The sequence below is a fragment of the Acomys minous genome (genome assembly GCF_964271855.1).
Source record: "Acomys minous genome assembly, chromosome: 15".
Taxonomy (NCBI): domain Eukaryota; kingdom Metazoa; phylum Chordata; class Mammalia; order Rodentia; family Muridae; genus Acomys; species Acomys minous.
The window spans coordinates 96,775,638-96,799,803 of NC_140497.1; the positions used below are offsets into that span (position 1 = coordinate 96,775,638).

Below are 24,166 nucleotides of genomic sequence, written 5' to 3' on the forward strand. Positions count from 1 at the left end.
ACGCAGGCAAACACTCAGACATGTAAAAGTTATATGCTCCACTTGGTAGGCTAAGGCAAGACTATCTCAAGTTCAAATCCACTCTAAGATAGATAATGGGTCTCTGGCCAGCCTGGTTTAGATGGAAGGGGAACTCCTGCACAGCAGGGTGTCCCTTTGGGACAAACCACACCCAAACATCTGCTTTCACTGTGATACCTTTAATTAACTAGGAAAGAAAAGTTAAAGTGGCTGCTTTCCGACTCAGGCAGAGAAACAGCAGCAAATGAGCTTACAGGTGTAATGTGTGTGTGTGTGTGTGTGTGTGTGTGTGTGTGTGTGTGTGTTTTGTTTTTTGAGACAGGGTTTCTCTGTGTATCCTTGGCTGTCCTGGACTCACTTTGTAGACCAGGCTGGCCTCGATTTCACATCGATCCGCCGGCCTCTGCCTCCAGAGTGCTGGGATCAAAGGCGTGCGCCACCACAGCCTGGCAAAGTAGATGCTTTCCAGCTGTCTCTGCTCCTGGTAAGTAGCCTCTCACCCATATTCCTGTTAGTAATTCCAGGACAACTCATTGGTTCAGCAAGTTTGACTTTGGTCAAACACTGACCAAAAGCAGCTTGGTGTGAAAAGCTTTTATTTGGTTTACACTTTTTTCCCCCCAGTGTGCTCCCAGGACCCCCGACTGTAGGTTTATTTGTGAAACAAATGGGGAAAGAGGAAGACTTGGTCGGGATTCTTCCTCACCAGAGTCAGAGTCAAATTTTCAGCTTTTATCCATCGACCCGTTCCATCTGGGACCCACCCAGAGTTGCGGAGGGTAAAATAATGGACGGTCCAGGACCTGCTCGTGGGTGCAGAAGCCAGGCTCCCTGCTGACCCTTTGGCCTGGGGATCCTGCCCTAGGCCCGGGTTCCTAACTCTGGAGTCAGACCTCTGGCGCTGGCAAAGGAGAATTGGAGACCAAGGCAGCTGGGGTTTTGGGTCTGTGCTTCCTGAAGCAGCAACTGTTCCAGTGGGGAGCTCTGTGTAGAACACTCTGGGTGATTGATTAGTCGGGTCTGGGTTAGCAAAAGAGCCTCAGTTTTGCTTTCTGTCTTCAATCCACTCTGCTGTCTTGGACTTCGCTCTGTTCCCTTGCCTGACTGCTTTTTGCCATAGAAAAGCTTCAGACGAGACAGATGCGTCTTGCCAGCACGGTGAGCAGTCAGCATAGCCAGGGGGTCGCACAAGCGAAACATCCGTCCCACCGCATCAGCGCCTCATCCTCTGGGACATAACTAGCCAGCAAGTCCACAACTCGTCGTTTTTTGAGCACATTGAGCTGACTTGGTTTACACTTCTATATTGCTGTTCATCGTGAAAGGAAGTCAGGACAGGAACTCAAGCAGGGCAGGAACCTGGAAGCAGGAGCTGATGCAGAGGCCATGGAGGGTGCTGCTTACTGGCTGGCTCAACATTCTTCCTTCCTTCCTTTCTTTCTTTTTTTCTTTTCTTTTCTTTTTTTAAGACAGAGTTTCTGCCTGTAGCCTTGACTGTCCTAGACTTGCTTTGTAGACCAGGTTGGCCTTGAACTCACAGAGATCCGCCTGCCTCTGCCTCCCGAGTGCTGGGATTAAGGGCTTGCGCACCACCGCCCAGACAGCCTGCTTTCTTATAGCGCCTAACACCACCGTCCCAGGGTGGTACTATCCACAATGAGGAGGCCATCAATCACTAGTTAAGAAAATGCTTTGCCAGAGGCAAGTGGATCACTGTGAGTTCGAGGCCAGCCTGGTCTACACATCGAGTCCAGGACAGCCAAGGTTACACAGAGAAACCCTATCTCAAAACACAAGAACAAAAAACAAAACAAACAAACAAAAAAAACCAAAGAACCACTTCCCCCAAAAAACCAAAAGACTTTATCTCAAAAGCAACAGCAATGGCTGGAGGTTTGTGTGTGTGTGTGTGTGTGTGTGTGTGTGTGTGTGTCTGTCTGTCTGTCTGTCTGTCTGTCTGTCTGTGAGTGTGTAGTGTGCTTGTTCAGCCTTTGACAAAAACAGCAGAGTATCAAGTTGTTTGTATGTTCATGTTGCGTTAAGTACGTAGAACATGAACATAGAATGTCAGAAAAAGTCATCTCAACTATGGCTCTTAATGTGTCTGCGTCACTGGCACTTTATCAAGTACAGCTTATGTGTTTGTCCTATGTCCTACATCAGAGCTTCTGAACTCTCCCTTGCATTCCAAGATCAATCAAAAGACTCCTTCAAACACAGGCGTCCCAGGATGCTGACTTCACGTACAAATGGGTGACTCAACACAGGCGTCCCCTGCTGCTTATTTCTGTAACTGATAGAATTACACTTTTGTGTGTGGAATATTTTCCTGACAAAGTTACACTTGTTTTAATATGCTCAAGAAAGAATTAACACTCTGTGCTGTTTCTCCCAAAGATCTTGGTGAACACCTTAGTTCTCACATGCCCTAGTAATTGAAAGAAAAGGCAGATGTTAGCACTGTAATTTGACAGATGGATTCTTGAAAGGATTTATGAAGTCTGTTACTAGGCATGTATTTTAATGGGGGCTGCTGAGATGGCTCAACAGGTAAAGGTGCTTACCACTAAGCCTGATGACTCTGTTCAGTCCTTGGTACCCATATAGTGGGAAGAGCAAAGCATAAATTGTGGTGAGACTTCCATACATATGTGCCATAGGAACACATGCGTACACACTTAAATAAACAAACAACAAATAAAATGGAATCCTTGAAGAATTTCAAAATTAGACTATCATCACTTTTGTTGATTCCAGGAAAAAAGTACTCTATTTAAATTTCCAGTAGAAAGCCAGGTGTAGAATCAGCAATCTCGAGCCGGGCATGGTGGCGCACGCCTTTAATCCCAGCAGCTAGGAGGCAGAGGCAGGTGGATCTCTGTGAGTTTCAGGCCAGCCTGGTCTACAAAGTGAGTCCAGGACAGCCCAGGATACACAGAGAAACCCTGTCTTGAAAAACAAAAAACAAAATAAAAGAATCAGCACTCTCTAATTGTAAGGCTATTTTTTATCTCTATTTTTGGGGAGTTCCTTATGCCTCTACCTCCCTTTAAAAATACCCCCTCAATCTAGGTAGGAGAGAAAGAAGGTTAGAAGGGACAGGGGACACAGACCTCTTTAGACCTAGTTCTGGCTGGGTAGGGTCATCGGGTTCTTTGGGAAAATACCACTCTCGGTCGTCAGGATGTCCAACAGTCCAGCAACAACAAACGGCAAATGCAGCAGGAGGAACAAGCAGCTTCTTTCTCCTCCATCCGTCTCCTTGAAGCCTCTTCCCTCTCTCTGGGCTCCGGCACTTACACTCTCCCAGAGTCCTCAGGATTTCACTAACTGCACTGGCAAAGACCACGGTCCTCTCCTGGCCACACAAGGTGATTTCCAGCTGTGGACAAACTAAAAGCGACTCCATATCCCACACTTGGGATTAAAACAAAAACCTGTTTACATAGCACAACTGAAGTGGTTTTTTTATTGTTTGGTTTTGTTTTGTTTCAAGACAGGGTTTCTCTGTGTAGCCTTGGCTGTCCTGGACTTGCTTTGTAGATCAGGCTGGCCTGAAACTGCCTCTGCCTCCTGAGTGCTGGGTACCACTGTGCCCAGGTACATAACTGAGACTTGTTTTTGTTTTTTGAGGTTTTGTTGTTGTTGTTGTTGTTGTTGTTGTTGTTGTTTGAGACAGGGTTTCTCTGTGTAGCCCTGGCTGTCCTGGACTCACTTTGTACACCAGGCTGGCCTTGAACTCACAGAGATCCACCTGCCTCTGCCTCTCAAACATTGGGATTAAAGGCCTGCACCACTGGCCTCAGTCACTCATCCTGCCACATTTGTTTTTTCTGTCACCTCCTGAGTTCCTAGTGGCTAAGCATTGGAGGCAAAGCCACTGTGGTGGAGAGGAAGCTGCTCTGCCCCTCGATGAGAGTGGTTCTGGGAATTAGTTCTCCTCTTCCCACCCCTTTGCCAGGGGCTGCTCTGCAGGAGCAGTAGAGAACACAGGTCTGTCGTTAGGCTCTCTGGCCTGGGAATGCGGGCCTCCGACCACATGACCTGCAGCCTGCCCCTCGGCAAGCTTCACGCCCCCCAGATGCACTAAGATTTGCTCTTGTTCCTGGCCTGGACACAAATTGAGGAGATGGTTAAAGAGAATTCCCTATTTATTTGACACACAAAAATCCAGTTAATATAGTAAATGTGAAATAAACCCTGTTTGCACCTTGATTTGTTTGCTACAACTGTGAATAATAAAAATTAAGTAACGACAACAACAACAACAAAAAAAAACAACCAAACAAACAAAAACAACAACAACAACAACAAAAAGGCCTGAGCCACCACACCCAGCCATAACTGAGTTTTTAAAAAAAAACAAAATGTCTACTACAAAGAATAGATCAGTGGAAGCCAGTGAAAGCCCAGCCAAGTGAGGCCTGTACAGGAAGTTTCCAGGAAGAACCTCCCTTTGATCCAGGCAGGAGAAAGCATCTTGCTCCAGCCTTGAATCTTACAAAGGCATACAAATAAACAAATGTAAAGAAAATCCCCACTATTAAGTAGTGTATGATTACTACTAAACAAAAGCAACACACAACTATGGTCACCCTATCACTGAATACACTGTGAGCCAGAAACTCCGAGCATTTACCCGGAGTTGACACCTTCTAAAACAGAGGAAAATGCTAATGCAAATTTCTTGTGCTGTGCCCTCAAAACAGAAGGCAATTGTGTCTGAAGGTCATGAAGACTTTGGTTTCTGATGTTGTTGACATTTGAAAAACTGCGTTTGAATGCGGCAGCATTTGAGTAATAATTTTTTTGTTTTCGTTTTTGTTTTTCAAGACAGGGTTTCTCTGTGTACCCTTGGCTGTCCTGGACTCAAATTCATAGAGATCCACGTGTCTCTGCCTCTGAGTGTTGGGATTAAAGGCGTGGGCCACCACCATGCCTGGCCCCATGAGATTCTTAAATAACAAAGTGTCATGTCTAAGGCACTTTGGTTGGTTTGCTTGTTTTTACTTTTTTTTTTTTTTTTTGGTTTTTCGGGACAGGGCTTCTCTGCATAGCCTTGGCTGTCCTGGACTCGCTTTTGTAGACCAGGCTGGCCTCGAACTCACAGAGATCTGCCTGCCTCCTGAGTTCCTGAGTGCTGGGATTAAAGGCATGTGCCACCACATCCGGCCTCAAAATTCACCTTTCCAAGAAGACTAATTTGCTGTTTATTTGAGCCTTACTAATTAGCTTAAGCTTAAATGTGACAATCTTGTGTAGGTGGGCACACAAAGGCTGTAAGGAAGTACTGGGCCCCAACACTCTTGCTGACACTCCACTATGCTTGCAGACAGGAGCCTAGCACAACTGGCCTCTGAGAGGTTCCACCCAGCAGCAGAGAGAAACAGATGCTGAGACCCACAGCCAAATGTTAGACAGAACTTGGGGAGTCTTGTGGAAGAGGGACACCACCCAGAGGGGACAAGAAGATCCACAGAGTCAACTAACCTAGAGCCATGTGGGCTCACAGAGACTCCAGCACCAAAGAACACGCATGGCCTGGACCTAGGCCATCGACACTTGTGTAGCTGACGAGCGTCTTGGTCTTCATGTGGGTCCCCTAGCAAGTGGAGCCGGGTTGTCTCTGCCGTGAACTCTGTTGCCTGATTTTGGATGACTCTCCCTAGCTGGACTTCTTTGGCCTCAGTGGGAGAGGGTGCGCTTAGTGCAATTTAGTGCAATGGGACTTGGTGCAGGGGGTAGGGGTGGGGGGACACTGCAACAGAGGAGGCTTTCCTTCTCTAAGGAGAAGGAGAGGAGGGAAAGGGGGAAGGGGTGGGCCAGGAAGAGGGAGGAGGATTTGATAGGGCTATAAAGTGAGCAAATTGATACTTTTTTTTTTTAGAAACAGGGTTTCTCTGTGTAGCCTTGGCTGTCCTGGATTCACTTTGGAGACCAGGCTGGCCTCAAACTCACAGCAATCCACCTGCCTCTGCCTCCCAAGTGCTGGGATTAAAGGCGTGTGCCACCACGCCTGGCAGAAAAAATGCATTTTGAGTTAATGATATCTACCTGTGTGTGATATTGCTTGCTTGGATTATGTTAGTACAAGTGTTCAAATCCCAAACAGATCTGAGTTTTAAAAGGAATTAAGTTTAGCCGGGTGTGGTAGTGGGCACCTGTGGCTCGGGGCTTAGGCAGAGCGGAAGGGTCGTGTCCAGTCTGAAGCCAGTGTGAGCTGCACACTGAGCACCTGTCTTAGCTGAGGACAGGGCCGAGGCGGCTCAGCAGACAGACAGGTTTGCCACCCTCAGCCTGATGAGTGACCCGGATTCAATCAGCACAACTCTGAGGAAGGAGATAATTGCATCTTTCAAGTTGTATCTTCTGACTTCCACATACTTGCTGTGGCATACATGGCCTGCCCCCTACAAAATAATTTGAAAAAAGAAGGGCTCCTTTTAGCATCTTTGGAAAATTAAAATGAGATCTAGATAGATAGATAGACAGACAGATAGATATATTATTATAAATATTATATATATATTATATGTTGTGTTTACCTACATATATACATGCACATTAATTAATTCATGTGTATCTATAAATCTATGTATACCTAGATATATTACATGTAGTATATATATTATATTGAGTGTGTGTGTGCGTGGCTATGTGTGTGGCTTTCAGAACTCACACTGACCAACCCGTTGGCAGAAAGAACAAAACGGAAATGCTGTGACGTGGGTGTGGTCTGGTCAATCCTGTTTTACCTAAGCTCTTCATGAATAAAGCTGACAGTTTACTACTTTATGGAATTGCAAACCACCATGCACGATAAAGTTGTTTTTTGTTTGTTTACTTATTTATTTATGGTTTTTTGAGACAGGGTTTCTCTGTGTAACAGCCCTGGCTGTCCTGGACTAACTTGTAGACCTGGCTGTCCTCAAATTTACAGAGATCCACCTGCCTCTGCCTCTGGAGTGGTGGAATTAAAGGCGTGCGCCACACTGTCTGGCTGAAATACAACAATTTTAAGTGGTCCCTCACCCCTGCAAAATCAGAATAGGACCAGTCATAAGCTACTATTGCTAAAAATAATTGGGCACATAAAACTAGTTTCAGGAAGCAATTTTCTTTTTTCTTTTTAATATTTATTATGTTACAATGTTCTGTCTGCATGTGTGCCTCCCCACCAGAAGGGGGCACCAGATCTCATTATAGATGGTTGTGAGCCACCATGTGGTTTCTGGGAATTGAACTCAGGACCTCTGGAAGAGCAGCCAGTGCGCTTAACCTCTGAGCCACCTCTCCAGCCCTAGGAAGCAATTTTCAAATTACATTCTCGCTGAGTTTATAATGCTATCGGCCTCATAATTGTTCTTTTCCTGTGTTTAAACAATTGATTGCATTCATTTTTTCCCTCAGGTATCAAGCAACCCAGGCTAGCTTTCAGTTCACTAGGTAGCCCAGGCTAACGTTGCACTTTCTGATCCTCTTCCCTCTCCCTAACCCTGAGTGTTGAGGCTGCAGCATTAAGCTGCACATGCAGCTCTACCAAGAAAACTCTCGAGGAAAGGGACTTAAATAAGCTAAGCGTGAGCCGGGTGTGGTGGCGCACTCCAGCACTCGGGAGGCAAAGGCAGGCAGGCGGTCGCTGTGAGTTCGAGGCCAGCCTGGTCTACAGAGCGAGTCCCAAGGCAGCGAGGGCTACACAGAGAAACCCTGTCTCGAAAAGAAGGGGAAAAAAAGAAGAAAGGAAGGAAGGAAGGAAGAAAGAAAGGAAGGAAGGAAGCCAAGAGTGATGGAGGTAGAGAAAAAGGATGACAGCATCAGGAATCCGGGGCACAGTGGAGACGTCAGGCAACAGGGAAGTGCAGTGGGTTTTGTTTGTTTTAACATGTAATAGGCCACTAAGAACTTACTGGAGGTCGGCATTCTGAGAAGTGCTGGAGAATAAAAAGTATGCTTGAAGCAGATGCCAAGATGCTATGCAAAGGCAGAGGGATTTCTCCTGACTCAAGCTGGAGGCTGTCAGGCTGAGCGTCCTGGCGGCCCTGTGTGCTGGGAATTTAGCTGAGTCAAGTCATGGAGAAGGCATGATTTTTGCACAAATCCGTTTTATTTAGCTTAATTTCACCTCCTCCTGCTTAGAAAAAGTGTGATTAAAAACCTCCCAGCAGCTGGGCATGGTGGCGCACGCCTTTAATCCCAGCATTCGGGAGGCAGAGGCAGGCAGATCGCTGTGAGTTCGAGGCCATCCTGGTCTACAGAGTGAGTCCAGGACAGCCAAGGCTACACAGAGAAACTCTGTCTCGAAACACTCCCCCCTACTCCGCCCACCCCCCAAAAAAGTCCTAGCAGCCGGGGAGCAGTGGCACACGCCTACAATCCCAACAGTCCAGGAGGCAGAGGCAGGTAAATCTCTGTGAGCCCAGGACAGCCAGGAATACACAAAGAAACCCTGTCTCGAAAACACCAAGAAAAAGAAAAAAATTAAAAAGCCCTAGCCAAAAAAAAAGAAAAGCAAAGGCTGTATTCCCTTTTCTCGCCACCAATCCTGTCCGTGAATTGAGACAAGGCAAAAACCTGACATTATTCACCCTCCGGCCAGCAGGGGGCGAAACGCCGCGCACCATAGGTCCTCCGTCCGCCCTCTTCCCTGCGTCGCTTGCGTGCCGGCGGTGCTACATACTGCGCATGCGCACGGCGCTCCGGTCTTTTCCCCCCCCTTAGCGCGGCCGGGCCTGCAGGTCTGCGTGGAGCCGCGGTTGCGGGGTTGTCTATTCGGCAGGATGGTGAGTGGGCACCTGGGCCTCGGGGCCGCGCGTGGACGTGGGGGGCTCCCCCTTCCTCCCGAGGACGCCCGCAGACGCGCCCGGGGCGCCGATGGCGTTCGATTCCCCCGGCTCGCGCCCGCCGCTCCTAACGTGGCCTTAATGGCTGCCGGGGTGCGAGCCGCGGGGGAGGGGCTGCGCGGCCGTGGACACGGACGGACACGCGGGCGCGCGCGGGTCCCGGGGTCGCACACGGGCGCGCGCGGGTCCCGGGGTGCCCCCCCCCCCGGGGAGGGAGCCCGTGCCCACCGTGGCGGGGGGGTGGCGGCCCTGCACGGGTGGGGTGCGGCTCGCACAGGGAGGACGTGAGTCCCCCCACCCGGGGAGGGAGCCCGTGCCCACCGTGGGGGGGTGGCGGCCCTGCACGGGTGGGGTGCGGCTCGCACAGGGAGGACGTGAGTCCCCCCACCCGGGGAGGGAGGTCTGCAGTGTCGGGGGTGAGCACAGCTGACAGGGCCGAGGCGGTAACGGGGTGAACGCCGCCGCCACCGCGCGCTCGCGTGGGTCCTGGCTCCCACTCGGCGTGGACCAGGGCTGTGATGATGCGCCCTGGAAACTGGGGTGTTATATTGTTACAGGGTCAGACTTAAAAAAAAAAATGGTGGCCCCTGCCCCATTTAACTCTGACGCTGTCGGATTCGAGGTCATACTAGGGATACATAGTGACGGCTTGTCTCAAAAATGGGGGAAAAAGCTACTGAGTGAGACAGGAAGTAATGGTGCGATCACGCTTTCTTCTTCTTCCCTTTAAAGGGCTTCGTGAAAGTTGTGAAGAATAAGGCCTACTTCAAGAGGTACCAAGTGAGATTCCGAAGGCGGCGAGAGGGTAAAACTGACTACTACGCCCGGAAACGACTGGTGATCCAGGACAAAAATAAGTACAACACACCCAAGTACAGGATGATAGTGCGGGTCACCAACAGAGACATCATCTGCCAGGTGAGTGGAGCTCTGCACCTGGGCGGTGTGTGCTTGGACCCCACGTCCTTCAGTCACCTTGCTACAGAGGTGTTTGGGTGTTTTTTTTTTTTTTTTAAATTTTATTTGCTTTTTTGCAGTAGTAGGCCTAAAGCTGAGGCTTAAATTACTAGTTTTGGCCAGGTTTGGAAATTCTTACCCGGTTTTAATTTCCAATTTTGGGAGGAAAGAAGGGCAGGGAAACCGGTTTGTGTGAGCGAATCGCTTCCCAGTTACTGCAGAGTTGGTCAGCACCGACTTTATGCGCTCATGTGACACTTACCGACCAGAGGGCTGCCAGTCTCACCAGGCTGGCCTCGAACCCAGGTCCACTTGTGTCTTCCTCCCGGCTGCTGGGATTAAAGGCGTGGGCCATCTCGCCAGCAAGGCTGCTGATCTTTAAAGGGTGATAGTGGTGGGTGGATTACCACCTGTGCTACATACCGAGAGCCGCATTTGAAAAACCAGCTTAGTGTTTCTGTTTACTGTGAAATAGGTCTTAAAAAGTGGTGGTTGCTGTGTTCAGAAGTGTCCAATGGAGCAGGGTGGATGGCTGAAGGCTGCTGGGGGAGGGGTGCACTTGCTTCCTGTGTAAGTTTGTTGACTATGAAGGCAGTTGTATTGTGTTCTCATAACTTAAGCATGAACTGTCTAAAACATATTTGGATTTAGCTCAAAAGATATTTTAAATAGATGGTATTTTCCTGTTGACTTGACTTTGGGGTGTTTGAGACAGGGTCTGTAACCTAGGCTGGCCTTGAATTTACAAGGATTTGCCTGTCTTTGCTAGTGCAGTACCACTGCCCGATTGTCTTGAGTTTTTGGCATGATTTTGTTTGTTTTTCTTGGCTATTGATTTATTGAGATGGGGTCCCACTGTATGACCTAGGCTGACCTGGAACTCTTTGTAGATAGACCATGCTGACCTTGGTCTGCCTGCTTCTGCTAATATACTAAAGATGGTTGCCTCCATGTCTGGCCCTTTTAAACAGTCTTGCAGTGTACCTTTGCGCTCAGACACCATTTGAATATGTCCCCCTGCCCAGTTTCTTGGTGGCTGACTTTGAAAAGAACCTATGATTTTGCCAGCTCGACCCACCTTAAATGTCTTAGGCCTGTTGTGTAATTATAATTAAGTTTTAACATGCTCTATGTATTTCATCCATAGTGTGTGTTTTGCTAAACTGCTGTTGGTTGACACCCATACAGGTGAGCGTTCATTGAGTTGCCCTGTTAGAAAGCACTTCAACAAAGAATAACCTGGTTTTTCTCTCACTGTAGATTGCGTACGCCCGTATAGAAGGGGACATGATAGTCTGCGCAGCGTATGCCCATGAACTGCCAAAGTATGGTGTGAAGGTTGGCCTGACAAATTACGCCGCAGCCTACTGCACTGGCCTGCTGCTGGCCCGCAGGGTATGTACATGAGGTCCTCAGGAGGACACATGGGTTTGTCCGTCTGGGAAGCAGTTTGTCTTATTGTTTCAGTGGTGGGGCTTTATGCCTTGCTGTCATTAATCTCTAGACTTCTGTGATTTGGGCATTTTGAACTGTCTAATGCTGTTAACTGATGTGAGTGGGTGGTTTTCTCCCACCACGTGTGTCCCAGGGATGGGACTTAGATCCACAGGTTTGGTGGCAAAGCACCTTTATTGGCTAAGCCAGCTTGCCAGCCCAGAACTTAGTTTTTAAGTCTTGAATTTGGAAAGTCACTGGTGAGAATGGTTAGGCAGCAAAGGCCCAAGCACCTGCATAAGCCTGAAGAAGTGTGAGGGTCAAATTGTTGTGACGTGAGTGAGTTAGCTTCAGCGTGGTTTGGGTGTGCTGACACGCTTCTGTGCTGTGACGTGAGTGAGTTAGCTTCAGCGTGGTTTGGGTGTGCTGGCACGCTTCTGTGCTGTGACGTGAGTGAGTTAGCTTCAGCGAGGTTTGGGTGTGCTGACACGCTTCTGTGCTGTGACGTGAGTGAGTTAGCTTCAGCGAGGTTTGGGTGTGCTGACACGCTTCTGTGCTGTGACGTGAGTGAGTTAGCTTCAGCGAGGTTTGGGTGTGCTGACACAGTTCTGTGTTGACTTCTCTGTTCATAGCTTCTCCATAGGTTTGGCATGGACAAGATCTACGAAGGCCAGGTGCAGGTGACGGGAGACGAGTACAATGTGGAAAGCATTGACGGTCAGCCTGGTGCCTTCACTTGCTATCTGGATGCAGGTCTTGCCCGAACTACAACTGGCAACAAAGTTTTTGGGGCCCTGAAGGGAGCTGTGGATGGAGGCTTGTCTATCCCTCATAGGTAAGAAGTAGCAGTCGAGGTTTCTGCCTTGACCCCGGTGTTTCCTGTGTTTCTGACTAGATTATGGCAGTCACTCAGTGCCTACTCCTGGTTCCTGCGCAGGAGCCCGAGAACAGGAAGGAATGGCAACCTGCATTAGTCAAAAGGACGTGGGCTCCCTAGCCCAGAGTAGTCTAGAGCTTGGGGTAATGATCATCCAGCCACCACCATAGCCGTGGCCCTGTGCGTTTCTTTTTTGCAGTCAAAAGTTGATTTACTAGGTTAGGGAAAACGTAAGATTCTAGAATAAAACATTTAGAGACAAAAGCTTGGGATTTCTAAGCTTTCAGACAATAAGATTGCTGGATATTCTTGGAAACTAAGTAAATTAACTTGTAATTCCTCGGAGTTAGTGTATTTTTTGTTACATCTAAGATTAATCTACCCATAAATTTTTCCTTGACTAGCCTCATTGATTGTGATTTTAGAGTAAGCACCAGTACTATTACCCTAGCTACTACCCAGACACATAAGGGTTTGAGGGGTGAGTTTTCTGCTTCCTGTGCTAAAAAGCACCAGTGCCAATCTGCCTGTGTCAAGCAGGAGTCCGAGACCACCCTGGGCAGGGGAAAGCAAATGTGTTTGTGGCATTCTTTATCTTGTGGAACTCGGGAAGGAGCTGCTGGTGATGATGCCCACTGACTGAGCAATTAGTAGTTGGTCCTTCGATTGCACATGATGCAACAGTTGTTTCAAGACGGGACTGATGGCAGCTCCCGAAGTGAGTTTCTGAGTGTGTAGTGATGTGTCTGTGCACTCAAATGTGAAAATCTTCCTTTTAGTACCAAACGATTCCCTGGTTATGACTCTGAAAGCAAGGAGTTCAATGCAGAAGTGCATCGGAAGCACATCATGGGTCAGAACGTTGCAGACTACATGCGATACCTAATGGAGGAAGATGAAGATGCATACAAGAAACAGTTCTCTCAGTACATAAAGAACAACATCACTCCAGACATGGTAAAGATTTACCTGAACATCTGTTCACTCTTAGTGGTTATAGTCTTTTAAGATTTATTTATTTATACAGTATTCTGTTCCCATGTGCACCTGCCCGCTACAAGAAGGCACCAGATCTCATTATAGATGGTTGCTGGGAATTGAACTCAGGACTGCTGGAGAAGCAGTCAGTGCCCCTAACCTCTGAGCCACCTCTCCAGCTCAGTGGTTATAGTCTTACATAGGTCTATTTCAGTTCCAGAATGGAAGACAGAATGCTGCTGTGTAGGTATATAAAGCTGGCTCCTAAGCCCTGCTGCCTTGAGTAAAATTTGCATGTTGGGTAGGCAGGAAAGGATCCTTAGTTGCTGGTGTGGGTTGGCACCTAGCATTTAAAGCCTTGGATACAAGCAGGTGTGGCAGGACGGGTCCTGCACTGCCCGCTTCATGGTTCTGTGCAGTTGTGCAAACTCGATCACTAGCTCTGCATAATGTGGCAGCAGCTAAGGGAACCAGGTTTGCTAGAGCAATTGTGGTGATGCAATGTACCCACCTCAGAAGCTACTGAGGTGCCCATTGTGTCCCAGAACAGTCCTGCTTTTTTGGAAAGGCTAGCTTGTTAAAGTAATGTATTTATTTTTATTTTATGTGCATTATTGTAAAGGTGTCAGATCCCTTGGAACTAGAGTTACAGACAGATGTGGGTGCTAGGGATTGAACCTGGGTCCTTTGGAAGAGCGGAACAGCACTCTGCCACAGGCTAACTTTTTGTTTGGTGTCTCTGTGTAGCCCTGACAGACCTGGACTCGTTTGTCTGGCCTTGAACCTAGATTCAGCTGCCTGTGCTGGATTAAAAGTGTATGCCACCACTGCCCGGTTTCCTGGGGGTGGGTAAACTGGGCCTCACATTCTCCTGGGTTTGTCTAGGGAGTAATACAACTCACTTTATTGAAATAAATCCTAGGAAGCTGTGCAGGTTGTGTGCAAAAGTAGGGATGGGGAAGGAATTGCATCTAAAATGAGTTTGGTAATAGAAGTCTACCAGCTCTTCAGGCTCATGGTCCTGTAAAGACTGACGTCATTGAAGGCCATGGTTGTGAGACTTCAGTAAGACTGGAGCCCGGCACTTAGCGCGGAGCTGTTCGAGTTGTGGGGTGTGGGCAGGAAACTGGTCCGGGGGTCTTTGTGCTGCAGGGCTTCCTGGGCCTTGTGCTGCCCTCTTTGTCTTGCCTGCACTTCAGATGCTTCCTGGGCCTCACAGGCTTCTCCTTCGCTAATGCTTGTTTTGTAGCGAGTCCCTGCGGGCGAAGGGGACAAGCTCAACCCTGAGCTTACACTCTCAGTGTTCCTGCTGAATGGCCCTTACGTAAATCTGTGCCTTCGTCTCCGTGTTGTTTAACTTTGAGAAACTTGCCACAGTGGGGCTGACAGGCCAGAGGGGGTAATGTGTTTTGAGAGGTGGGATGTCAGCACGTCTAGGTTTCCCTTGAAATTGTATCTTCCTGAGTGCTGGGATAACAAGGCCTAGACACGCCTATCCCAACCCTTGAGAGACTGAGGCAATCTCCACTTTGTCTCGGGGGTTGGGAGTCAATTGAAATAGTGGGGGTCTACAAAGCATTATTTCCTCTCTTCCACCTTCTCCATGTTGAAATGAGTCGGTTTAGAAAGCTGGATTACAGTCATTTAATAAAAAATGACTGGGGATCAAGTTCTTGCATCCCTGTTCCTTTTGGGGGTGGGGTCAAGACAAGGATTCACTGGACCCACTTTGTAGACCAGGCTAGCCTTGAACTCCCTCCTGAGAGTGCTGGGACTAAAGGCGTGTGTGCGCCACCATGCCTCGCATCCCTGTTCTTGACACCCCTACTTTAGGAAGCTGCAGTTAATACTAGGCATTCAGGGTTACAGCCTTAAACATTTGGGTGTTTGACGAGGCAGGGTTTTTGTATGTAGTACTGGCTGTTCTGGACTCACTTGTAGTCTGCGTCTGTCTCCCGAGTGCCGGGATTACAGGTGTAATTCCTTTCCCAGCCGCTTCGTCAGGCTTTAGAGTCAAGTTTCCAGCAAAGAACTTTATCAAATAGGTAACGTTTGGGGCTCTAGGAGACTTGAAGGCCTTGTCAGTTCTCGAGACGATACTCGCTGCCACGTACTAAAATTGGCAGTGATGGTGGGACATGTGGGGTGTTAAAAGAGACTGGTGGTGCCAGATTTGGTGGCGTATCCCTTCTCTGTGTCCTTGTCCTTGGTCAGTGTGTTTTTCTTGTCCCTGTATTGTTTGTATCTTTTGGTTTGGGCATGCAGCATCTCTTGAAAGAATTGAATTAGGTCAGGCAGTAAGCTGTAGAGTACAGTGGTTTACAAAAAAAAAGTTTGCTATGGACTCCAAACATGGCTGCCTTCTTCAAGAGTACATGCAGATGGTTCTCATAGACGCTGAGATGTTGTGAGGAAAAGGTGGGTTACACTCTGGGGTTTACGCAGACGGCACTGGCTTAGTTGAGTTCCTGTGAGAGCTGAGTGAGAGCAGGTGGTAGAGTGCTGTGCCTTCCCGGGCACATGAAGTGGAGGCAAATGCTGTTTGCTTTGCTTTGCTTTGTTCCAGATGGAGGAGATGTACAAGAAAGCTCACGCTGCTATCCGAGAGAATCCGGTCTATGAGAAGAAGCCCAAGAGAGACGTGAAGAAGAAGAGGTGGGTAGGGAGGAGGCAGGGGTGCGGGGTGGGCGTGCCTGCACTGCCCGCTCCTTCAGAGTTCTGTGCAGTTGTGCAAACTCGATCACTAGCTCTGCATAATGTGGCAGCAGCTAAGGGAACCAGGTTTGCTAGAGCAAGTGTGGTGATAGCAATGTACCCACCTCAGAAGCTACTGAGGTGCCCATTGTGTCCCAGGACAGTCCTGCTTGCTTTATTGGCTGCCCATAGAGGAGACAGGCCTTCTGATGCATAGGCCCTGGGACTCAGCCTGCCTCCACTCTCCAGTGGTGAGCACTGGGGTTGACAGTGGAGAGCTGTGGTCCTCAGCTGAGACTGCCTTTTGAGTTTGGGATGGACTAAGCAAAAGAGTCTAGTTCCCAGTTTCAGAACTTGACCTGGATGTGGTGGCACTCAGGAGGTTCGCACGTGATGACTGTCCTGGTGTTCAAAGCTACCTAAAGGATATATAAGAAAGCGTGAAAAAAAAAATAAGAAAGCCAGTCTCCAGACAAAGATTTTCAGACTCTATCCAGTTACAGAGGCTTTGTCTTTTTTTCCAGTTGGCCTTGAGAACTGTACCGTCTTTTCTTATTATTTACTTTGTTTCCTAGGTGGAACCGTCCTAAAATGTCCCTTGCCCAGAAGAAAGATCGGGTTGCTCAAAAGAAAGCGAGCTTCCTCAGAGCTCAGGAGCGGGCTGCTGAGAGCTAAAGCAGTTTTCTATGAAGAGTTTTTTTCATAAAGACAATAAACTTATTGGCCAAGCAGCTATTTCTGTGTTAAACTGTTACTTATGAAACTGTAGGAAATAGCCTGAGTTATGAAGGCAGAGGAATGGATAATTCTTATTTTGCCTTTTTTTGAGAGAGGTGTTTTACTGTGTATTATCCTGGCTGGCCTGGAACACAGATCCACCTGCCTCTGCTGGCCTTAGGGGCAAGTATTACCACACCTGGCTGAGAATCTTTTCATCTCACAAAATAAGCTTAGTTTTTTCCAGAAAGGCCATTTTATGTGGGTTCCAGAAGGTCATGGCTGTTGGGATTCCAGTCTGTCCTGGAATGAGTTACTCCTCGGTTGCTGGGTGTGGTGAGCAGCGGGCCCATGGGACATGGTTCTCCTGTCCATTTATTTCAGCCAGATGGTTAGTGGGAAGAAAGCACCTCAAAGTCAGCCTTGAAAGCAGACAACTGAGCTGGGCGTGGTGGCGCAGCCTTTAATCCCAGCACTCAGGAGGCAGAGGCAGGCGATCTCCCTGAGTTTGAGGCCAGCCTGGTCTACACATCGAGTCCAGAACAGCCAAGGCTACAGAGAAACCCTGTCTTGAAAAACCAAAAAAAAGGCAGACAACTGGTGTGCTAACCCATGGCTTTAAGATTTGAGAATGGCAGTGAAGTTCAGATTTAAGTTTGAGCAGAAAGGGCAGGGAATTCTCTGTGTTTCATTTTATTCAGATATTGAAAGGGTCAAATACTAAACCCTGCACATTAGGTTTACACAGGAAGGTACGGGGTGATGTGTTTACGTCTCTGAAGGAACAGCCCTTCATCTACAAGAAGCAAAAACTTCCATGATTTGGACCAGTCTGTCAACTGAATGTGGGTTTTGGTCACCCGGCCTTAAAACTGGTACTGCTTACTATATCCCCGGCTTAAGATGTCTGTAGGCTGGATGATACTAAGATGAACCTATCAGATCATCAGGATAATGAAAGTTCACCCGAAGTTTAGTCACACTGGTGACTACGTGTTAATGTGGGGATATGTGCTGAAGCTAAAGGCGTTTAATATAATAAACCACGCTGCTAACCCAACTTTCTAATAAAGGGGTCACTTTAATTTACCTGCTTGGTGTTCTCAATTTGTGTTAATGTGTAAACCATGCTAAAATGTTAGTAAATTCATGTATAAATTTTCTCACTTAAACAGCAGCTTCAGTGCAAACAATGTCCAGCGATGGGATTAGCTAACATTCACAGGATGCTCACTGTTCATGGAATGAGGCTTTTTCACAGCATTAAAATTTTTTCAGTCAAAACAGTTAACAGTGAATGTACTTGGGAACTTAACAGAAGGGCAGGAGTGGTGAGTCTTGGGCACCTCGGCCCTACCCTGCCACTATAACATGCATTTAAGATGATGGCTTCGTAAGGCCCCAGGCACAGAAGCCATGACTCCAAATGCTCAGAATCGTCCTTCGTGACCAGATTCTTGGTGGCAATAGTCCAAGTGATCTAAGAGTCATTTGTGTAGGAAATTTTCTTCCACAATAGTGTTTTTAAGTTATTTAGTATCAAAGAATGTTCCATTTCCATTTGACTTGCTGTAACTTTGAGAGCAATACAAGAGTAAAGCTGCTTTTCTAATTCTTCCCGGATTTCGCTCGGAGCACCGTGCAGTAGGTAGTCCTTGAGTAACTGACAGGCTTTGGCCAAGTTTGGCTGTATTACTTCTGAAGTGCACTTCATGGTGCTCAGGTCACAGCTAGTCCTACAGTCTGTCCCATAGACGCAGTCCAGGTCAGACTCACAGTGGCGGTCCTTAATAAGTTCCTTCAGGTTTGTCTCCGGCACAATTTTTCTCATATCCACCATTTTCAAGTCGTACTTGTCATTATAGCCTAGGTTTTTGGCACTAGTGTCACACATGAGGAAGTTGCCATAGGGGCCATGGAAGACATCCTCCACAAACTCCAGCAGTCCTATGGCGATCTTGGCCTTGCGGGGCCACGATGGTGTGAACAACTGGTCCACGCTCCTCCTGAATCCAGATGGAATGAACAGCTCCATGACCCATGGGAGGCTTACCCCGTACAGAGAGGTGTACTCCACACTTTCCATGACGTACAGGTCTCCACAGAACCCCATCAGCTTGGGGGTGTGCTCTTTACCCTGGAGTGTCACCATCAGGAGGAACTCATTCAACTGGAGGAGGGCCCAGGCCGACTTGGCTTCTCCTAAGGACACTTGGCCGTCTCGGTCTCCGTCGGCCACTGTCAAGATGAGGTTAACCAGTTCAGAGAGGTTTCCTTGGTCACCTAATTTTGCCTGTCAAGACAAAGAAGGAAACTCAGAGCCAGGCTGTAGTTTAGCCAGTAGATCCAAGTCTTAAAAACATGCTGGCCTGCAGCTCTTCAGTGCCGGTCTAGACCGTGTGAGGTGCTGGCTTTAACCCCTAGTCCAGAAGAAAGCAAACGGCACCTACAGAAAAGGATCAGTTCTAGGTCACGCCACCTGTATCTCCCAGATACTGAGCGTTTGTATACGTGTGTGCACACGCCTGAGCACGCATGCGGCATGTGTATGAGCTTGGCGTGTGGGTGGAAGTTGGAGGACAACTTGTGGAAAGCAGTTCCCTCCCTACCATGTGGGGGATGGGGGTGGGGCTTGGTGGCAAGCGGCTGCCCTGAGCCATCTCCCTAGAATGAGATGCAAATTACTACTATTTTTGTTTCTGTAGATTTTCTTTTGAGATGGTCAAATGTAGCCCAAACAGACTTGGAACCCCTGATTATCTTGCCTCTGCTTTTCCAAATCCTGGAATTATACATTTGCACCACCATGAATTTATTTAGATTTAAATAGTTTCAAGTCCAATGTAATGGTGCATACCTGTAATCCTAGCTACTCAGAAGGCTGAGGCAGGAGGATACCAATTCAAAGCCAGCCTGGTCAGTTTAGTCCATTTCAAAGATCAGTTTAAAAACAAAAATTTAAAAGGGGGCCTGGAGAGATGGCTCAGCAGGTAAGAGCACTGTCTGCTGTCCTAGCGGTCCTGAGTTCAATTCCCAGCAACCACATGGTGGCTCACAACCATCTATAATGTATGTGATCTGATGCCCTAGCACTCATATACATAAAGTAAAAAATAATAATAAATCTAAAAAAATTTTTAAAAGGTAGAGATGTAGTTTAGTGGTCCCATATAAGGGCTAGGAATAAAGTTAAGAGGTCACTGTATAAGGCTAGCAATATAGCTCAGTGGTCCCCCTATAAGGGCTTGGAATATAGTTCAGTGGTCTGCCCTTGGTTTGTTCCCCCATGTAAGAGGAAAGGATGCAATTTTATTTTACTTTCTTAGTATTAGATTTATTGACTTATTTATGCACATGGCTTCACACTGCACCCCAGGCTGGCCTGGCTGGCTTCACCCTGCACCCCAGGCTGGCCTGGCTGGCTTCACCCTGCACCCCAGGCTGGCCTGGCTGGCTTCACACTGCACCCCAGGCTGGCCTGGCTGGCTTCACACTGTACCCCAGGCTGGCTGGCTTCACACTGCACCCCAGGCTGGCCTGTAACTCACTATGTAGCCCAACTGGCCTCAACCTTGAGGCGGCTCCCCTGCTTCAGTCTCCTAAGCAGCTGTGGTTACAGGTATAAACCACTGTGTCTGGCTCTGCACTAGCTGAGTGTCAAATGTACAGCTATCGAGTAGCTCTCAGTCCGTTTAATAGCCATTTTAAATAATATAAAGGTTAATATCCAAGTTCGAGGCCAGCCTGCTCTACAAAGTGAGTCCAGGACAGCCAAGATAACAAAGAGAAACCCTGTCTTGAAAACAAACAAACAAACAAAAAAGTTAATATCCTCCGATGTCCCTTTCTCTGAATCATTTTCCCCAGGTAGACTCTATGGTGGAGGAAAAAGACTGTCAGCAATACGATGAGTGAGAAGGGCCTGCCAGGTCCTCTGTAGAAACAGCTTCACACTGGAGGTGTAGGGCCGCACACACTCACCTTAAAGAGACTATACACCATTTCTTTGAATTTCTGCACAGTTGTCCCCCTGGTTGGCTTATCAAATAGCACGATTTCTTTCCTCGGCTCCAGTTCAGTTCCAAAATCAAGATGAAGAGCTTGTTCCATCTGACATTTCACAACGCCTGGTAGATTATCCCAAGTTCCTAAGTACATCTTTGTGAAGAAGAATGCCAAGTTATGCACCCACCGTAGGAAAGGAAACCGTGCAAAAAGCACACAGCTGCGTTTTCAGGTCCCCCTAACAAAACACAAGCAAGCACTAAACGGCTCAGCCAGAGCTGTGACTCTTACTTTTATCTTTTGAGACAGCCTCATCTCACTGTGTAGCCCAGGCTGGCCTCGAACTCAAATCCTCCTCCCTAACCTCCTGAGAGCCTACATGCATGTGGCCCAGCATAACCAGCTGCTGGCCTTACTTCTGAGTGCAAAGCTGAAGTATTCCCAAAGCCTTAAATGACTGCTAAAAGACGAACATAATGCATACCTAAATGTAGTTTTTGAGACATGAAATCAGGAGGGTGTTAGGCAAAGGCAAGCTCCTCTGTGCTCTACTTCTTCCGTCCCTGCTCTGGGAGGACACTGTGCTTTTGTGTAGTGCTTTTTGTGCAGCTAAGATTTAGGGTCATGGGGCTGGAGAGATGGCTCAGCGGTTAAGAGCACTGGCTGTTCTTCCAGAGGTCCTGAGTTCAATTCCCAGCACCCACATGGTGGCTCACAACCATCTATAATGAGATCTGGTGCCCTCCTCTGGCCTGCAGGCAGAGCACTGTATACATAATAATGAATAAATAAATCTTCAAAAAAAAAAATTTAGGGTCCCCCTAGTCTGTCCAGGCTGGTGGCAAATAATGGACATTAAGTAGGCATGTATCAAATTAACATTCTGCAGTATATGCTACATTTTATGTTCGCTAAACATTAAAAATTAAGGTAAAACCTTAAATGGTGTGTGGAGCTTGGAGTAAAGTCAAAGTTGCAATAGAAACTCAACAAGGATAGATGTGAAGAACAAGAAATGTGTGCTGCCCGGGCCTGGTGGCGCACGCCTTTAGTCCCAGCCCTCGGGAGGCAGAGGCAGGCGGATCGCTGTGAGTTCAAGGCCAGCCTGGTCTACAAAGTGAGTCCAGGACAGCTAAGGCTACACAGGGAAACCCTATCGCAAAAAACCAAAAAAGAAAAAGAAAAAAAGAAAAAGAAAAAGAAAAGAAACGTGTGCTGAGGGTGGTACAGGCAGCAGAGCAAGTGGTCTGCTGTGGTTGGGCCCACTGGAGCCCTCAGGAGCTAGGATGTCATGGTGTGTCCCTTCCTGCCTCCATTTGGGATGGGAATAATTCCGTAACAAAGCTCCTCGTGGCTCAGACAGAGTGTAAGTGGAGAGAAGAAAGCTCTGTTTTGTTTCATTTGTGTCAGGCTCGTTCTAGGTAGGCCATGAATATCTGCCTCAGTTTCCTGAGTGCTCAGGTTATAAGCACGGACCATACGCCTGGATTAGTAAATACCTACCAACAAAGTGGAAATACGTAAAATTCCTAAAGCTTTGCTTGATTCAATAATTTTCAGTTGTGTACGCTGTTGGGAGTTGGCTGGGGCTATGTACTCTAATGCTAATTACTATTCCCCAAGATCTGGCCGCTGCCTAGCAGAGCGCGTCCTTTCATACAGCTGTCCTTGTAGAAACCTTGCTCTACCTAACTTAAAGCTGACTGGCTAGTAAAAATGCTGAAGCTTGGGTTTGGCAGGAGAGAGTCTGAGTCTGAGGTTTCCAGGCTTGGGCTTGGGGGACTATGGGGGTGGGGGAGGAGAACAGAAGATGGACTAGGAGGACCTGGGGGGGGATAGAAGATGGACTAGGAGGGCCTGGGGGGGAGGAGAACAGAAGATGGACTAGGAGGACCTGGGGGGGAGGAGAACAGAAGATGGACTAGGAGGACCTGGGGGGGAGAACAGAAGATGGACTAGGAGGACCTGGGGGGGAGAACAGAAGATGGACTAGGAGGACCTGGGGGGGGAGGAGAACAGAAGATGGACTAGGAGGACCTGGGGGGGGAGAACAGAAGATGGACTAGGAGGACCTGGGGGGAGGAGAACAGAAGATGGACTAGGAGGACCTGGGGGGGAGGAGAACAGAAGATGGACTAGGAGGACCTGGGGGGGAGAACAGAAGATGGACTAGGAGGACCTGGGGGGGGGAGAACAGAAGATGGACTAGGAGGACCTGGGGGGGGGGGAGAACAGAAGATGGACTGGGAGGACCTGGGGGGGGGAGAACAGAAGATGGACTAGGAGGACCTGGGGGGGGGGAGAACAGAAGATGGACTGGGAGGACCTGGGGGGGGAGAACAGAAGATGGACTAGGAGGACCTGGGGGGGAGAACAGAAGATGGACTAGGAGGACCTGGGGGGGAGAACAGAAGATGGACTAGGAGGACCTGGGGGGGGGAGAACAGAAGATGGACTGGGAGGACCTGGGGGGGAGAACAGAAGATGGACTGGGAGGACCTGGGGGGGAGAACAGAAGATGGACTGGGAGGACCTGGGGGGGGAGAACAGAAGATGGACTGGGAGGACCTGGGGGAAAGGAGAACAGAAGATGGACTAGGAGGACCTGGGGGGGGGAGAACAGAAGATGGACTAGGAGGACCTGGGGGGGAGAACAGAAGATGGACTAGGAGGACCTGGGGGGGGAGAACAGAAGATGGACTAGGAGGACCTGGGGGGGGAGAGAACAGAAGATGGACTAGGAGGACCTGGGGGGGGAGAACAGAAGATGGACTAGGAGGACCTGGGGGGGGGAGAACAGAAGATGGACTGGGAGGACCTGGGGGGGAGAACAGAAGATGGACTGGGAGGACCTGGGGGGGGAGAACAGAAGATGGACTAGGAGGACCTGGGGGGGGGAGAACAGAAGATGGACTAGGAGGACCTGGGGGAAAGAACAGAAGATGGACTAGGAGGACCTGGGGGGGAGAACAGAAGATGGACTAGGAGGACCTGGGGGGGGAGAACAGAAGATGGACTGGGAGGACCTGGGGGGGAGAACAGAAGATGGACTGGGAGGACCTGGGGGGGAGAACAGAAGATGGACTAGGAGGACCTGGGGGGGGGAGAACAGAAGATGGACTGGGAGGACCTGGGGGGGAGAACAGAAGATGGACTGGGAGGACCTGGGGGGGAGAACAGAAGATGGACTGGGAGGACCTGGGGGGGAGAACAGAAGATGGACTGGGAGGACCTGGGGGGGGAGAACAGAAGATGGACTAGGAGGACCTGGGGGGGGGAGAACAGAAGATGGACTGGGAGGACCTGGGAGGGGAGAACAGAAGATGGACTAGGAGGACCTGGGGGGGGGGGAGAACAGAAGATGGACTAGGAGGACCTGGGGGGGAGAACAGAAGATGGACTAGGAGGACCTGGGGGGGGGGAGAACAGAAGATGGACTGGGAGGACCTGGGGGGGGGGAGAACAGAAGATGGACTAGGAGGACCTGGGGGGGAGAACAGAAGATGGACTAGGAGGACCTGGGGGGGAGAACAGAAGATGGACTAGGAGGACCTGGGGGGGGGAGAACAGAAGATGGACTAGGAGGACCTGGGGGGGGGAGAACAGAAGATGGACTAGGAGGACCTGGGGGGGAGAACAGAAG

General features: G+C 48.8%; 2 protein-coding genes and 1 pseudogene across 4 annotated transcripts in view; 1 reads left to right on the forward strand and 2 right to left on the reverse strand.

The window, feature by feature from the left end:
• Nucleotides 1–578: 578 nt before the first annotated feature.
• Nucleotides 579–2,689, reverse strand: LOC311585037 (sodium channel modifier 1-like; annotated as a pseudogene). The gene is made up of 2 exons: nt 2,669–2,689; nt 579–1,322 (listed from the first exon to the last, which is right to left on the reverse strand). The product of its transcript is annotated as a sodium channel modifier 1-like (transcript).
• A 5,971-nt stretch (nt 2,690–8,660) lies between these two features.
• On the forward strand, nt 8,661–16,534 carry RPL5 (ribosomal protein L5). Its single transcript, XM_084758790.1, has 7 exons — nt 8,661–8,801; nt 9,594–9,779; nt 11,079–11,213; nt 11,885–12,087; nt 12,909–13,086; nt 15,674–15,762; nt 16,377–16,534. Exons 1-7 carry the CDS (start codon nt 8,799–8,801, stop codon nt 16,474–16,476), a joined length of 894 nt encoding a protein of 297 aa, XP_084614916.1. The 5' UTR covers nt 8,661–8,798; the 3' UTR covers nt 16,477–16,534.
• A 1,045-nt stretch (nt 16,535–17,579) lies between these two features.
• DIPK1A (divergent protein kinase domain 1A) overlaps nt 17,580–24,166 on the reverse strand; it is a 75,292-nt gene continuing 68,705 nt past the window's right edge. For both annotated transcript variants that reach the window (XM_084758787.1, XM_084758788.1), the window contains exons 4-5: nt 20,500–20,676; nt 17,580–18,811 (exon numbers count right to left, since the gene is read on the reverse strand). In XM_084758787.1, the coding sequence (XP_084614913.1) occupies nt 17,999–18,811; nt 20,500–20,676 (990 nt within the window). In that variant the 3' untranslated portion in view covers nt 17,580–17,998. The remainder of the gene's footprint in view (nt 18,812–20,499; nt 20,677–24,166) is intronic.